This window comes from Somniosus microcephalus, chromosome 7 (genome assembly GCF_052327205.1).
Source record: "Somniosus microcephalus isolate GS21.2 chromosome 7, FLI_Smic_1.0, whole genome shotgun sequence".
NCBI classification, from domain to species: Eukaryota; Metazoa; Chordata; class Chondrichthyes; order Squaliformes; family Somniosidae; genus Somniosus; species Somniosus microcephalus.
The window spans coordinates 248,900,147-248,915,336 of NC_140993.1; the positions used below are offsets into that span (position 1 = coordinate 248,900,147).

General features: G+C 41.6%; 1 protein-coding gene across 4 annotated transcripts in view; it reads left to right on the plus strand.

Annotated features, from left to right (window-relative positions):
• Positions 1-15,190, plus strand: part of LOC147115213 (protein MTSS 1-like) — a 190,246-nt gene that overhangs the window by 6,999 nt on the left and 168,057 nt on the right. For all 4 annotated transcript variants that reach the window (XM_085993579.1, XM_085993583.1, XM_085993582.1 and 1 more), the window contains 2 exons: positions 5,452-5,513; positions 9,979-10,052. In XM_085993579.1, coding sequence (XP_085849705.1) covers positions 5,452-5,513; positions 9,979-10,052 — 136 coding nt within the window. The remainder of the gene's footprint in view (positions 1-5,451; positions 5,514-9,978; positions 10,053-15,190) is intronic.

Sequence of the window (15,190 nt, forward strand, 5' to 3'; positions counted from 1 at the left end):
TCGAGATGAGAAATTGCCAAGAGTCTGGTTGCATTGAAGGGTCTCTAATTGACAGACTTGTGACCCATATACTGCTTTGATCCACCCTGATGGTGAGAGATCCTATGCTAAAAGCCGAGAATAAAGCTCTAGAAAAGATCAACAAATCTAAACACCCTGTGTTTGTCTTTAAGTGTGATAACCTATTTACTGTGTCAGCTGTGGCTCAGTGGGCAGTGCTTTTGCCTCTGTGTCAGAAGGTTGTTGGTTCAAGTCCCACTCCAGACACTTGAGCACAAAAATCTAGGATGACACTCCAGTGCAGTACTGAGGGAGTGCTGCACTGTCGGAGGTGTCATCTTTCGGATGAGACTTCAAACCGAGGCAGCTCAGGTGGATGTAAAAGATCCTATGGCACTATTTCGAAGAAGAGCAGGGGAGTTATCCCTGGTGTCCTGGCCAATAATTATCCCTCAATCAACTCTTCACTAAAACAGATTATCTGGTCATTATCACCTTACTGTTTGTGGAGCTTGCTGTGTGCAAATTGGCTGCTGTGTTTCCTACATTACAACAGTGACAACATTTCAAAAAGTAATTTATTGTCTGTAAACTGCTTTGGGATGTTCTGAGGTTGTGAAAGGTGCGATATAAATGCAAGTTTTTAAAATTTGTGTTAGACCCACAGAGAGTAAGAACATTCAGTAGTATCCAGAGTTGTTGCTAGGATTTCAGTGAAGTGTTATGGGCAGTGAAGTGTTATGGGCATATGCTGTTGTTTCTGTGCTATGTCCACTGTGAAAACACCAAACAATGCAATTATAGAATATCCCATATGAGACTTTGGATATGACTGGAGAGGGAAATTTCAATTAGTTGTTGCATGTCTCTCACTGTTGACGGTAGTGGTTAGAACAATGTGAGGTGATTATTTCAGGGTATTTCGAAACATAGAACATAATGGTTTGTTTGATTTTTTTTATTCCCCACATAGAGTATTCACAGAATCACAGAATCTACAGTGCAGATAGAGGCCATTTCGGCCCATCGAGCCTGCACCGACACATATCCCACCCCATCCCCGTAACCCCACGTATTTAATCCCCTAACACTAAGGGTCAATTTATCATAGCCAAATCAACCTAACCCGCACATCTTTGGACTGTGGGAGGAAACCGGAGCACCCGGAGGAAACCCACGCAGACACAGGGAGAATGTGCAAACTCCACACAGACAGTCGCCCGAGGCCAGATTTGAACCCGGGTCCCTGGCGCTGTGAGGCAACAGTGCTAACCACTATGCCACCGTGCCCCCCTTTATATACCGCTTAATAAATCTAGTTGACAGTGTTGGTATTGCAAATTTGTATGATGGCAGGAATCATTTCTTCTTATGATTGGGGAGATTAGTTCAATAATTCTTTGCAAGACAGAACTCTGAAGTAAAAGTATAAAGGAGTAATAACCTTAAATACTTCTAATATCCATTGTGGTGCAAGAGAGTTGTAGAATGCAGGAATGTGCCAGGGAATTCCTAACTCAGTCGGCTCTTAAACTTGGGTGTGGTATCAAGAGATGTTGAACAGAGGCTAGATGGTTCCTCCTCTCTGCCATTGATGGGGAAAGAAAACCAGTGGATGAATTACCACGGGAATGGTTTCATAGGTAAAGAAATAGGCCAATCTGCCCCTCAAACCTGTTCTACCATTGAATTAGATCATGACTGATCTGTACCTCAACTCAATTTACCTGCCTTTGCTCCATGTCCCTTGATATCTTTACCTAACAAAAATCTGTTGATCTCCATAAGATCAAACTCGTGTGTTACATTATATCCACAAAATGTTAACTATTTCCAAGGAGAGCAAAGGTTTGTTGGCAGCATCTCTGTTGCTGTGGCAACTGAGGTGCTAGGATACCAATACCAGTTTTATGCTGCCGAAGTGCTTTTATATGGAGAAAAATGGTGGTATGAAGTCTAGGGCTGAGTGTTGTTTTCCTGCCATTTTTAATACCAATAAGGTTTACACTGCTATCTTTTTACACCCTTGTGCTTGAATTTAGTATCAGATGAGCACTGAGTTCTGCTTAAATCTGGTATTAAGAATTAAATATAATTGTGAGCCTGCACACCCTACACATATATGTAACATATTAAGAAATCCTACACACTCAAGCCACTGTGCAATGGCTTTACTAACAAAAGATTAAAGCATGCAATGACGGCGAACATGAACAATGAAAGTCATTAAACCGTAGTCTAGCAGAAATGCTATACAGCGTCAACAATGAATGCTGATCAGCTGCTACCTGACCACATTACAAAAGCAGGCACGTTTTATGGTGATTTGTGCTGCTCATGAGGATACCTGGTATCTGCCGTCCACCTACTGATGGCATAAATGACTCTGCTTGTTGGATGTCTAATGACTAACTAGTGACTACAGTCTACCCTTCTGAATTAAAAGTTGCTTAATTCATATCTGATCATTTACATTTTTAGCACTAAATTTTCACTTTGTTTATATTGCTTAGCTCAAATTTTTGCTAATTTGAATTTTTTTTAATGGAAGGAAAACAAGTTTGAATCATCAGGAATAGACTGTATAACCTCTTTGGGGGTTGGGGGCAAAGGAGCTTAGTAGGGCTTCTTTGGAATTGAGTTGGCTCCAAGAAGGCATGTTCAGCAATGAAAGATGGGAACCAAGTGAACCCTTCATGAGAGATTTGTTAACCTGATACGTGAGCCAGGCTTCAATGAGCCAAGCTTCATTTCTCCAGGACAGTAAACCGGACTCATTAATGGAACCTGGAGGAGTAGACCTGTCATTGGGGGCTGGGATACTTCCCACTTAGCTCCAGGTAACCCTGCAAACCAATGTACCCAGCTGTATAACTAGTTGGGAATTTGCAAGTGTTTGCATTGGTAAACCTTGGTTAAACTAGTAATGGAAGTGTGTTCCTGCAGATGGAGAATGTTTACTATCTGTGTGGATTTCTCAGTACAGGAAACTCTCGATTTACCGGCACCTAAATAACCGGAAATCTCTGTTAACCAGCAAAATTCAGGAGTAGGTTCAGGAAAGTTTTACTTCATATTAGTGGCCGTTCCTGGATCTGTGGCCGTGTAACCGGGGTTCCTTCACCTGTTGCTATGCAACAGGGATGCTTGGTCTGTGGCCGGGGTTTCTGCACCTGTTGCTAAGCAACAGGGAAGCCTGGATCTGTGGCCGTGTACGGGGCTCTCGTACCTCTTACTATACCTCTCTGTAATCTGGACTTTTTGATAAACCGGCACACGTCGGTGCCGGATAAGAGTTTCCTGTAGCTTGTTTTAAAGACTCTTGAGCATGGCGTTGGGTTTGTGTGTGTGTATGTCCAACATCTGTCTGACTTTCAAAACAAAAGCCAGACTATAGGCAGAAAGCAATGTGAATGGATTTATCAAGGAACATAGGAACAGGAGTAGGCCATTCAGTCCATTGAGCTTGTTCCGCCATTCAGGTATATCATTGCTGATCTGTATCTCAATTTCATTTACCTGCCTTGGTTCCATACCCCTTAATACACTTACCAAACAAAAATCTCTCATCTCAATTTTGAAATTTTCAATTGACCTAACCTCATCAGCTTTTTGGGGGAGAGAGTTCTAGATTTCCACTTCCCTTTGTTAGTTAAGAAATGCTTTCTGACCTTGCCCTTGAATGGTCTAGCTCTAATCGTAAGGTTATGTCTCCTTGTTCTACTCTCTCTCAGCAGAGGAAATAGTTTCTCTCTTTCTACTCTATCAAATCCTTTAATCATCTTAAACACCTCAATTAGATCACCCCATAATCTTCTCTACTGGAGGGAATACAATCTTGGGAATGCAACCTGTCACACTTTAACCCTTTTAGCCCGGGTATCATTCTGGTGAACCTATGCTGTACCCCCTCCCAAGGCCAATATGTCCTTCCTGAAGTGTGGTGTCCAAAACGGAATTCAGTACTCTAAATGGGGTCTAACTAGAGCTTTATACAGGAAACTTTGTGCTATCCGGCACCGACGGGACCGAGCTGTTGCCGTTCCCGCAAAACTGCCGGACAAACCAGCGTTAATGTTGAAGCATACGGAAGCTCCGTATCTGGCAACAAACACTGTTGCTTAGCAACAGCTTCTAAACAGTTGGCTGTACCTTGGAAGCGTCTCTGTCGCTTAGCAACAGCTTCAGAGAGACTTTGCAGAGCCTGACTGTTGGGGAAAAAAAAAGCCACGAGAAGAAAAAAAAGCCACGAGAAGAAAAAAAACCTAACAAAACGGCTCCTGATTTTTGCCGGTGGCTCGAGCTTGCCGGACATTTAGCCTCCGGATAACACAAAGTTTCCTGTATAACTGTAACGTAACTTCCACCTCTTTTGTATTCCAGCCCTCTTGAGATAAAGGCCTACATTCCATTAGCCTTTTAAATTATTTTTTGTACCTGTCAACTAGCTTATAGTGATTTCTGTACATGGACCCCTAAAGCTCTCTGCTCCTCCACAGTTCCTAGCTGCTTATCAAAACATTGAGGAATTGACTTTTTAAATAAAAGTGGAACTGCTCATGTGAACACATTATGTATGACGCAGAATGTTGTCCAGCAGATTAGTGTAATTGGTCAATCTGTTGATGCATTTGCTGCCAGGACCCAGTGCTAATTCAGGATCATCATAGGTATAATAGGGACATTGTTTTAAAATGATTGCCATACCAGTATTGAAGTGGATCTGTTCATCACATAGCAACAATACCAGCCATCTCTAAATCCTGAATAAACAAGATTCTGAATGTGATTTAATTAAGGACCAGTGATTTTTAAGACAATTTCCAGTTTATATCTGTTGTGATTCACTTGTGTTGCTATTTTAAGAACAGACCCTCTTCCTCTACTTCACCTCTCCCCCTGGTCCTACCAAAAAAGTGGGAGAAAATTGTGCTTATTTTTGTGTTCTTTAGAGGATAGTTGGTGTTGGCGAAGAGCACACATTTACACTGAGTATCAAAAATATTGAATACCCCCAAGTCAGGAATAGTACAGGCCAAAAGCAAAGGAAATCTCTCTACTTTGTGAAAACAATGTGCTGTAACCCCAATCTTGTGTTCCAGTTAGCAATGTTTTACAATAAATCAGGTGGTGCACATGCTTTTGGAGGGAGTGCAAAATGGCTGACAAGTGATCAGGGCAGCCATTTTCTTCTGACCACAAGCAGGCTGTGACCTCTTATTGGCTAAAGTTCTGCCTTGCACACCTTGCACTTCCCCTGACACCTGCTTAACTTCTAGCTCAAGGTAATCTGACAACACAAAAAGCACATCTGGGTGGAAAATGCAGAAAAATTATCAGTTTAATGCACCATGTGTGGCTGAAGTATAACCTCATTAGCTTGCATGTCACATAAAAATTAGCAGGTGTTACAAAGTGCTGCATTTTACAGTGTTTTCTCTTTTTCAATAGGGGAGTTACCCAATCTGGGAAGATTTTATTAACAAAGCGGGTAAGCTGCAGTCCCAACTCAGGTAAGTCAACATATTAAAAACTCGTCGTGCTTCTGTACTATTATTTAGAGACCAGTAGCTTGAAGATAATGCTTCTGCTTTGAATTAAAAGGCACTTGAGGGAGGGGATAAAGGGAAACTTGTATTATAAAATGTAAAAAAAATCTCTTCGTAATCCTGGCGTTACCAGGATATCCTCTAAGGGCTTCATGTTGTTGTCAGAATGACAGGCTGTCAGATTACCAGCAAAGGTCAGGAGACCTTTGAACTTGAACTTGTAGCAAAGGATTGCATTGGGATTTGGGAGTGGTTTGGCTCAAATCTGCAGCATGTAGATGATGATCAGAAAGGTTAAAGCGGCAAACTGCAGCTATGGAGACAGATGGTTTTGTCCTTTAAAATTGCAGTGTGCCACGGAAAATTGATTAGAATCATAATTGCAACAAGTCCCATGGCATAAAAAGTCCTTTTGAAGGTAGCTGGGTATTATAGTTTAATAAAGGAAGAACAGCTCTAAATGTTGCTGATTTTTTTGAAGTCTTCAATTTATTCTGATGTAATTGAAGTAAAGGGGCAGAGAGTCTGTGATTTCTTTTTTACTATTCTTGTTTGAAATTTTAATGTAAAATTAAGATTTGCACGTGCCAATATCTGCCAGTTAAATAATCATTACGGGATGAACTGAAATAAAACTACAGGAAACTTTTGATTTACCGGCACCTAAATAACCGGAAATCTCGGTTAACCGGCAAAATTCAGGAGTAGGTTCAGGTAACTTTTATTACTTGTCTTCCTCCATCTGTTGCTGTGCAAGGGTGTGGCTGCAGCTGTTGCTAAGCTACAGAGACGCTTGCAACTTGTGGCCATTGTTCTGAACCTGTTGCTAAGCAACAGGGTTTGTTGCTTTATACGGAGCTATCTTTTACTATAGGCTTGATTGAAGACTCATGGTTTGGCATTCTAGCCATTCACGTTCGTTACCAATGTTTTGGATCCAACCTAGATTCTTGGGATCAAAGTCTTTCTGCACTGGCTGTCCGTTCTCTAAATAAAATGAGTTTGGATACTGTGGTTTGGATTTGTAGCGAGTGTAAACCTACTCACAATTCACACTAAATTGTCAAAATCACTCTGCAGTCACAACAGTGGATGGGTAATGTATGGGAGATAGAAACTTTCACACATCTGGTAAAGGGTCTGTTCACATTGGACAAAGTAGAAGGTTTATACTCAGCACCATGGCATGTTTGATGCTGACACTGGATAACAAAAAGTAGAAAAGGTTAGCCATACTTCCTCATTTGTTCAACTCCATACAAATAGGAAATTGCTGTCATCCCGTGGGGAGGAAACACCAGGGATAGAATCTGTAATAACTTTGATTGCATAATTTTTGTTTTAAGTGTTTTTCCATTCCCTGTATATAATGTTTTCTGAATAGCTTTTTGTCAGTCCTCTTTTTACCCCACTCTTTGATAGCAATCATATATACAGCTATATATGCACACAGTCCCTTATTGTTTTTTTTTAAAGCAGAGTGTGCAGAGTTACAATGACTAGAGAGCCTTTTGCTTTAAATATACCCTGTGAGTGCTTTCCTTTGTACTTTGGAGATATGCATGGGTAAAAATGTCAGATTTTCCAGCAGAATTAAAAAGTAAACTATTCAAGCTTACTTATTTTCAGGGACCTATGTTTCTGGCAACCAAGTAGATAATTTCAGAGATTTCACAGAACATCAGCAGAGACTAAAGATCTCCCAGGCATGGCATCTAAACTGAGCCTTGCCACAGTCCATGCTTCTACCTTTCAAAACATTGTGGTGGTGGGGGAAGGGAAGGAAAGACCTTTCAGGCCAGGGGAGACTTTATGCCAGGCTGGAGGAGGGAGAATAGCCAGAATGTAGGTGGGAAAAGCTGCCTGCCTCTGACTCTGCCACCTTTGAATTCTGATCATTACTAGACTGCAGAACTTCAGTTGGGAACTTCAGCTAGATGAGCAGACCTTGTTTCATTGGAGATATGTGGAATGGGGAGAAGGCACTGCCCTCTTCAGAGGGATTCCCACTGCTCACAATTTTGTAGTGACTTCTTTGAGAGGATCAAAGTGGTCAACCCAAAGAGCCCTTGACTCAATATATGTGCAGATATTTCGTCTTTCTCCCACCACAGAGATCAGGGATACTTGAGTTCCTATTCCTGTTGTAAATTTCCAGTATTTCTAGGACTACAAAACAACATACATATAATGCCTAAAAATTCTAAGCTGCTCCATAGTGAAAGGAAGGTTCAAGATTTAACATTACACCGAGATCACTCGGGTTAAGGAGGTGGGCTCACATTCTTATCTAGCTATTCTTAGATTGTGTTATTTGTATGCCGTTTCAGTAATAGATTGACACTTCTTTGCTGAATGGGGCGCACTTATGGAATGAGTATGGACCCCAGGCATAGGGACTCGGTTACACACCTTGAGGCTTGAAATCGGTCAGTTTGTTATCCTCCGAGAAGCATATTTGCTTTGCTCATTCCCTTATACCATTGTCTATTACTGTATTGGATATGCTAGGGAGGAAGTAAGTAGAGCCGGCTTTACAAATTGGCTTCCATCACAAATCTGTTGAGCTGATGAGCCACTTTTACATAGCGTGTCTATAGGTGACAGGTGCACAGTAGTCCTGCTGCCACCAGCATTCCATACTATAAGGTAGGAGATGTCTGCACTTCTGTCAGCTGTAGAGTCTTGGTTTGTGACTGAACTAGATTGGCCAAATGGGTTTACCTGCCTCTGCAAGTTACAACTGTCAAAGCTTTGCACAAGGTTTAAATTCTGAAGGCTTAAAATGCTAAACTGGAGGCACTTTTCTATTGACATCAAGATCACAAATATAGTGTGCAATAACTTCTAAAGTGTTTGCAGATCTTGTTCTTTGTGGCTAGTTATCTAGCTCACTTAAATGGAAATAACTGAATCTGGAACTTTTCACCTTCTTGTGGCAGGGAATTTAGTTGGAGACCACTCTATGATGAGGTTTCTGAAGGGTACTTGGAAAGTTTAAAAAATCTCACCTGGAATTTGAATCTTACTCTGAGTAAATGAATGTCAGAACAGTTTAATTCTGTTTTCTTGTGCAATTTACACTAAAGACAGTCACTTTGTTTGCACTTCTTTCTGTAAGTAGCAGGGGTGCTACTTACCTATCTGAGATGCTTTTATTTCAGGAAATTACAGTTTTGAAGGTTAGTCTACCACCATACAAGCCTATTGCTGAAAAGTATTGCCTTGTTGAACATACAAAGAATAATTGACAGGCAAAGACCCACTGGTCTATCCAGCCTGTCCCATACAGTTGTGATGCTTGCAATACATACAATCCCCACACCACCGTAAAGCCATGTAATCTCCTGGGCGAGGCGAAAAGACAGATTAAAACCCCAGGCCAATTAGGGAAAAGCAATCTGGAAAATTCTTCTCTGACCCCCTTAGGTGATCGAAATTAGCCTAGGTGACCACTTTAGCTCTGATTAATGTTATACAATACCTCGTGACTGGATGAGGCGATCTCTGCCTCAGCCAGAAACAGATCTAGCTCTCGCTTGAAGGAATTGAACGAACCAGCTTTCACCGTATGAGCTGGCAGCCTGTTCCACAGGTCCACTATTCTGTGGGAAAATGTGTAATTCACGCAATTGTTTTCTTTCCCAGTTAAAATGGGATTCTTGGTAGGCCTAATAGTTAAGTAGAGGTTAGCAAGTTGGACAATAGTATGCATGTCTTGATATTTTCCAGGGAAAGTTTGAGTGCATTTTATTCTTGCTCTAGCAATCTGATGAGCCAGTATGTGAAGGGAGATCTTCCTCTGATGAGACGGGTACTTGGAAAACTTACCATTTTTGAGCAAAATCTCACCTAGGATCTGAATCTTGGTTGGATGGGCTTTATACTTGGAACAGCTACCTAGTTAACACTCAACACTATAAGGCAGCTACTTGGAGCAACTTTTATGTTTTTGCTAAACATTTTTGACTTGATCTTTCAGTTTAGGATGATCAAATGTATACAGCTGAGTGGAATGGGATTACCTGGGAAACATTGCATGAAATTCTTAGAGATAGATTTCCCAGGTGACTTTCCCAATGAAGATAGTTGATAGCTCTATTTTTGTATGTGGATATTGAACTGCAAAGCAAAGAGTGAATATTACATATAGTAGTAATAATCTTCCAACATTTCCCAAACTGGCAGCTCTCTATTTAGCACTCTATTTAAGAGCTTGGCAAGGCAGCAGCTTTTATCACAGAATTGGGTACACGGTGCTCACGATTTTTCATCCATTCAATTTAATAGATTTTGACGAGCTCTTGTTCCCAAGCACTGAAGAGGAAAATCTAACCCCTCATGTCCACTAACGTAAAGCTTAAAAAAATCTCATGGCTTCATATATTAGATCAAAAAGCAGTGTTCACGATTTTTATTTCTGTTCCAGGACAACGGTGATGGCTGCTGCTGCCTTTTTGGATGCCTTTCAGAAAGTGGCAGACATGGCTACGAATACCCGTGGTAAGCAGTCCTATGTTTAGTGGCTTCTACCAGACTTTAATGGGGTTGCTTGCTTTCCAGTCAGCTTGCATTTGTATAATAGATTTTGCCAAAGGCTTACTGTAATATTTAGATACCAATATGTAACCCATGCATTTAATGGTTAGGTACTGCCATATATTGACCTTCAAATTATAAATTTAGAGGGCAACTAGTATAAGAATTTGGTATTCTGTTCTTCCATATAAGTTGATTGTCAGCTTTGCTTGGTTAATACTGCAACTACAGTGGGATTATTTTCCCATTATCTGCTTCAAGATATGAACAGAATATGTTGCAGAAGAGCTGTGGTGTGGTTGCGATCATGGTTCAAAAAAGACTAATATGCTATTTGACGTTTTGTTTTGGAAACATTTTGTTAAAAAATAAAACTAGTGTTTAAGTGCCAGAGTTTGCTTAATAAAGATTAATATTATTGACACTTGATTCAGTATTCATTTAAATAATTTAGACTGGGGCACTTTCGTTTTAGAATGCAGTAAGATTCTCCGAAATCAGTTTATTCACAAAATAAAGCCTCCTTGCGTTGTGCATAATTAATAGATATTTTAGCCAAAATTTGTTTCAAAGTCCTACCTGTTCTCTTCTAGACTGAAGAGCACATTATATGAGCACCTGCAGTGAATGATATTGGCTTAGGGACAACTGTAGCTTATCCCTTTGTGTTGGTGTGGAAAATGTGAGTGTAATTAATGTAGTCAGTCATTTGGAGGCACTTGTTGGGGTAAATTGTATGGACAGTTTTACAGATTGACTCTTGGATCAGTGTGATATTTTAATTTAGCCTAGGACTATAGCAAATTTTGATTTACATATAGACTTAAAAACTACAAAACCAAAATCCAGTATTGTAGGTTATTTCTTTTGTAAAGAAGACTTGGAAATTTTATGTTGCAGTGAAAATAATGTTGAAATTAAGTATATCTATGTTGACGATGGAAGGGGCTTATATTGAGGCCCATTTGTTTGTCTGCTATACCTACGTGAGACAAATAGTGGATGATCCTACTTTGCCTCATCTCAAAGTTACCGCCATTACAGACGCCAGTGTCCAGCCAATTCGGTTCATCCCACACCTTAAGAAGTGACTGCACTGGCCACAACAAAGGCTGTGGGCCCTGATAATATCCCAGCTGTAGCGTCGAAGATCAATGCATCAGAGTTAGTCACTCTCTAGCCAAGCTGTTCCAGTAGAGCTATGATACTGGCATCTACTGGACACTCTGGAAGATAGCCCAGTTATGTCCCATCCACAAAAAACAGGACTAATCTAAGCCAGTCAGTTATCATGCTAGCAGCCTTCTCTCGAGCATCAGTAAAGTGTTGGAGTCGTCAGCGTGACGTCAAGCAGCATCTACACACCAGTAATCTGCTCACCGGCCCTCAGTTTGGGTTCTGCCAGAACCAGTTGGCTCCAGACCCCTTCACAGCCTTGATCTGGACATGGATGCAAGAGCTGAATGCCAGATGAGACTGGCTGCGCTCAACATCAAGGTAGCATTCGACTGAATTATAGTACCAAGGAGCCCCAGCAAAACGGAGCTCAATGGGTGTCGAACGGAAGACTCTCTAGTGGCTGGAGTCATACCTGACACACAGGAAGATGGTTGTGGTTGTCGGGCACTATTCATTGGAGCCCCAGAACATAGCTAGGAAAGTGTCCTTAGTTCAACCATTTTCAGTTGCTTCATCAATTATGTACCTTCTAAGTTCAGGAGTGGGGCTGTTTGCTGATGATTCTAGTGTTCAGCTCAATTCACAACTCCTCCAATAATGAAGCAGCCCATGTTCGCTTACCAGAGGATCTAATAACATCCAGGCTTGGGCAGACAAGTGGCTGGTAACATTTGTGGCAGGTAACATTTGCACCATGTAGCATTTGCGCCACATAAGTGCCTGGCAGTTACCATCAGGTACAACAGAAAGCCCAGTCTTCTCCCATGACCTTCAATGACACCACCGATGCCGAGTCTTCCCCATCAGCATCTTGGGAGTCACCAGTGACAAGAAGTTTAACTCAACCAGCCATATCAACATTGTGGCTACAAGAGCAGGGAAGAGGCTGGATACTCAGTGACGAGTGGCTCGCCTCCTGACTCCTCAAAGCTTCTCCACCATCTACGAAGCTCAAATTAGGAGTGTGTTGGAATACTCAGCACTCACCTGGATGAGTGCAGCTTTAACAGTATTCAAGAAGCTTTAGATCATCCAGGACAAAACAGTTTGCTTGATTGGCCCCAGTGCCACTGAACTTTCAATATTCACCCCCTCTACTACTGGTGCACTGTATCTGCAATATGTACTATTTTCAGAATGTACTGCAGTAACTCATGAAGCTAACTTTAACAGCACATTTCCAGCTAACTTTAACAGCACATTTCCTGCGAACTTTACCACCAAGCAGGTCTAGAACAGTGGTTCTCAAACTTTTTTGGTTGAAGCTTCCCTTCTTAAATGGATTAGTAATCACGGACCTACCATCTAAATTATAATACTCATAATATGGAAGTGCTGCATGTAAAGAGTATTTTAATAATGCTTTTAAGGAGCATTGTCTTCATTGTTGCCATAGCAGAAAATGATGTTTCACAAATGTATGTTGGGAAAGGTAGCAACACTTTCATTGCTTCTTTTACCAATTCTGGGTACTGACTGGCAAAAGAACCAGAGGTGACATGAGGAAACATTTTTTATTACATAGCGAGTTGTTGTGATCTGGAATACACTGCCTGAAAGGGTGGTGGAAGCAGATTCAATAGTAACTTTCAATAGGGAATTGGATAAATACTTGAAGGCAAAATATTTGCAGGGCCATGGGCAAAGAGCGGGGCGTGGGACGAGTTGGATAGTTCTACCAAAGAGCTGGCACAGGCACGATGAGCTGAATGGCCTACTTTTGTGCTGTATTATTTATTCCTTTATTTATTTAAATAAAGGAAACTACGATGGTATGAGGCACTAGTTGGCTAGGATGGATTGGGGAATGTTACTTAAAGGGTTGACGATGAATAGGCAATGGCAAACATTTAAAGATCGCATGGATGAACTACAGCATTTGTGCATCCCCGTTTGGCATAAAAATAAAACAAAAAAGGTGACTCAACATTGGCTAACAAGGGAAATTAGGGATAGCATAAGATCCAAGGAGAGGACATATAAATTGGCCAGAAAAAGCAGCAAACCTGAGGATTGGGAGCAGTTTAGGATTCGGCAAAGGAGGACAAAGGGATTAATCAAGAGGGGGAAATAGATTGAGAGTAAGCTTGCAGGGAACATAAAAACTGACTGTAAAAGCTTCTATAGATATGTGAAGAGAAAAAGATTGGTGAAGTCAAGCGCAGGTCCCTTGCAGTCAGAATCAGGGGAATTTATAATGGGGAACAAAGACATGGCAGACCAATTAAATACATACTTTGGTTCTGTCTTCACAAAGGAGGACACAAATAACCTCCCAGAGATGTCGAGGAACATAGGGTCTAATGAGAGGGAGGAACTGAATGAAATCAGTATTTGTAGGGAAATGGTGTTGGGGAAATTGACTGGATTGAAGGCCGATAAATCCCCAGGGCCTGATAATCTACATCCTAGGGTACTTAAGTAGATGCATTGCTGGTCATCTTCCAAAATTCTATAGATTCTGGAACAGTTCCCATGGATTGGAGGGTAGCTAATGTAACCCCACTATTTAAAAAAGGTGGTAGAGAGAAAACGGGGAATTATAGACCGGTAAGCCTGACATCGGTAGTGGGGAAAATGCTAGAGTCCATTATAAAAGATATAATAGCAGAGCACTTGGAAAACAGTGACGGGATCGGACAAAGTCAACATGGATTTACAAAAGGTAAATCGTGCTTGACTAATCTACTGGAATTTTTTGAGTATGTAACTGGTAGAATAGATAAGGGAGAACCAGTGGATGTGGTGTATTTGGACTTTCAGAAGGCTTTCGATAAGGTCCCGCATAAGAGACTAGCGTGCAACGTTAAAGCACATGGGATTGGAGGTAAGGTACTGACTTGGATAGAAAACTGGTTGGCAGACAGGAAGCAAAGAGTTGGAATAAACGGGTCTTTTTCCGAGTGGAAGGCAGTGACTAGTGGGGTACTGCAGGGATCGGTGCTAGGACCCCAGTTATTCACAATATATATATTAATGATTTAGACGAGGGAACTCAATGTAATATCTCCAAGTTTGCAGATGACACAAAGCTGGGTGGGCGTGTGTGCTGTGAGGAGGATGCAGAGAAACTCCAGTACGATTTGGACAGGTTGGGCGATATGGCAGATGCAGTATAATGTGAATAAATGCGAGGTTATCCACTTCGGTGGCAAAAACAGGAAGGCAGATTATTATCTGAATGGCAATAGATTGGGAAAAGGGGAAGTGCAACGAGACCTGGGTGTCCTTGTGCACCAGTCGCTGAAGGTAAGCATGCAGGTGCAGCAGGCGGTTAAGAAGGCAAATGGTATGCTGGCCTTCATAGCGAGAGGATTCGAGTACAGGAGCAAGGATGTCTTGCTGCAGTTGTACAGGGCCTTGGTGAGACCACACCTTGAGTATTGTGTGCAGTTCTGGTCGCCTTATCTGAGGAAGGATGTTCTTGCCATGGAGGGAGTGCAGCGAAGATTCACCAGACTGATACCTGGGATGGCAGGAATGATGTATGAAGAGAGATTGGGTCGATTAGGCTTATATTTGCTAGAGTTTAGAAGAATGAGAGGGGATCTCATTGAAACTTTTAAAATTCTAACAGGACTAGACAGACTAGATGCAGGAAGGCTGTTCCCGATGGCGGGGGAGTCCAGAACCAGGGGTCACGGTCTAAGGATAAGGGGTAAGTCATTTAGGACTGAGATGAGGAGGAATTTCTTCACCCAGAGAGTGGTGAACCTGTGGCATTCTCTACCACAGAAGACAGTTGAGGCCAATTCATTAAATATATTCAAGAAGGAGTTAGATATATTTCTTAAGGCTAAGGGGATCAAGGGATATGGGGAGAAAGCAGGGACACGGTACTGAATTTGGATGATCAGCATGATCGCATTGAATGGCGGAGCAGGTTCGAGGGGCCGAATGGCCTACTGCTGCTCCTATCTTCT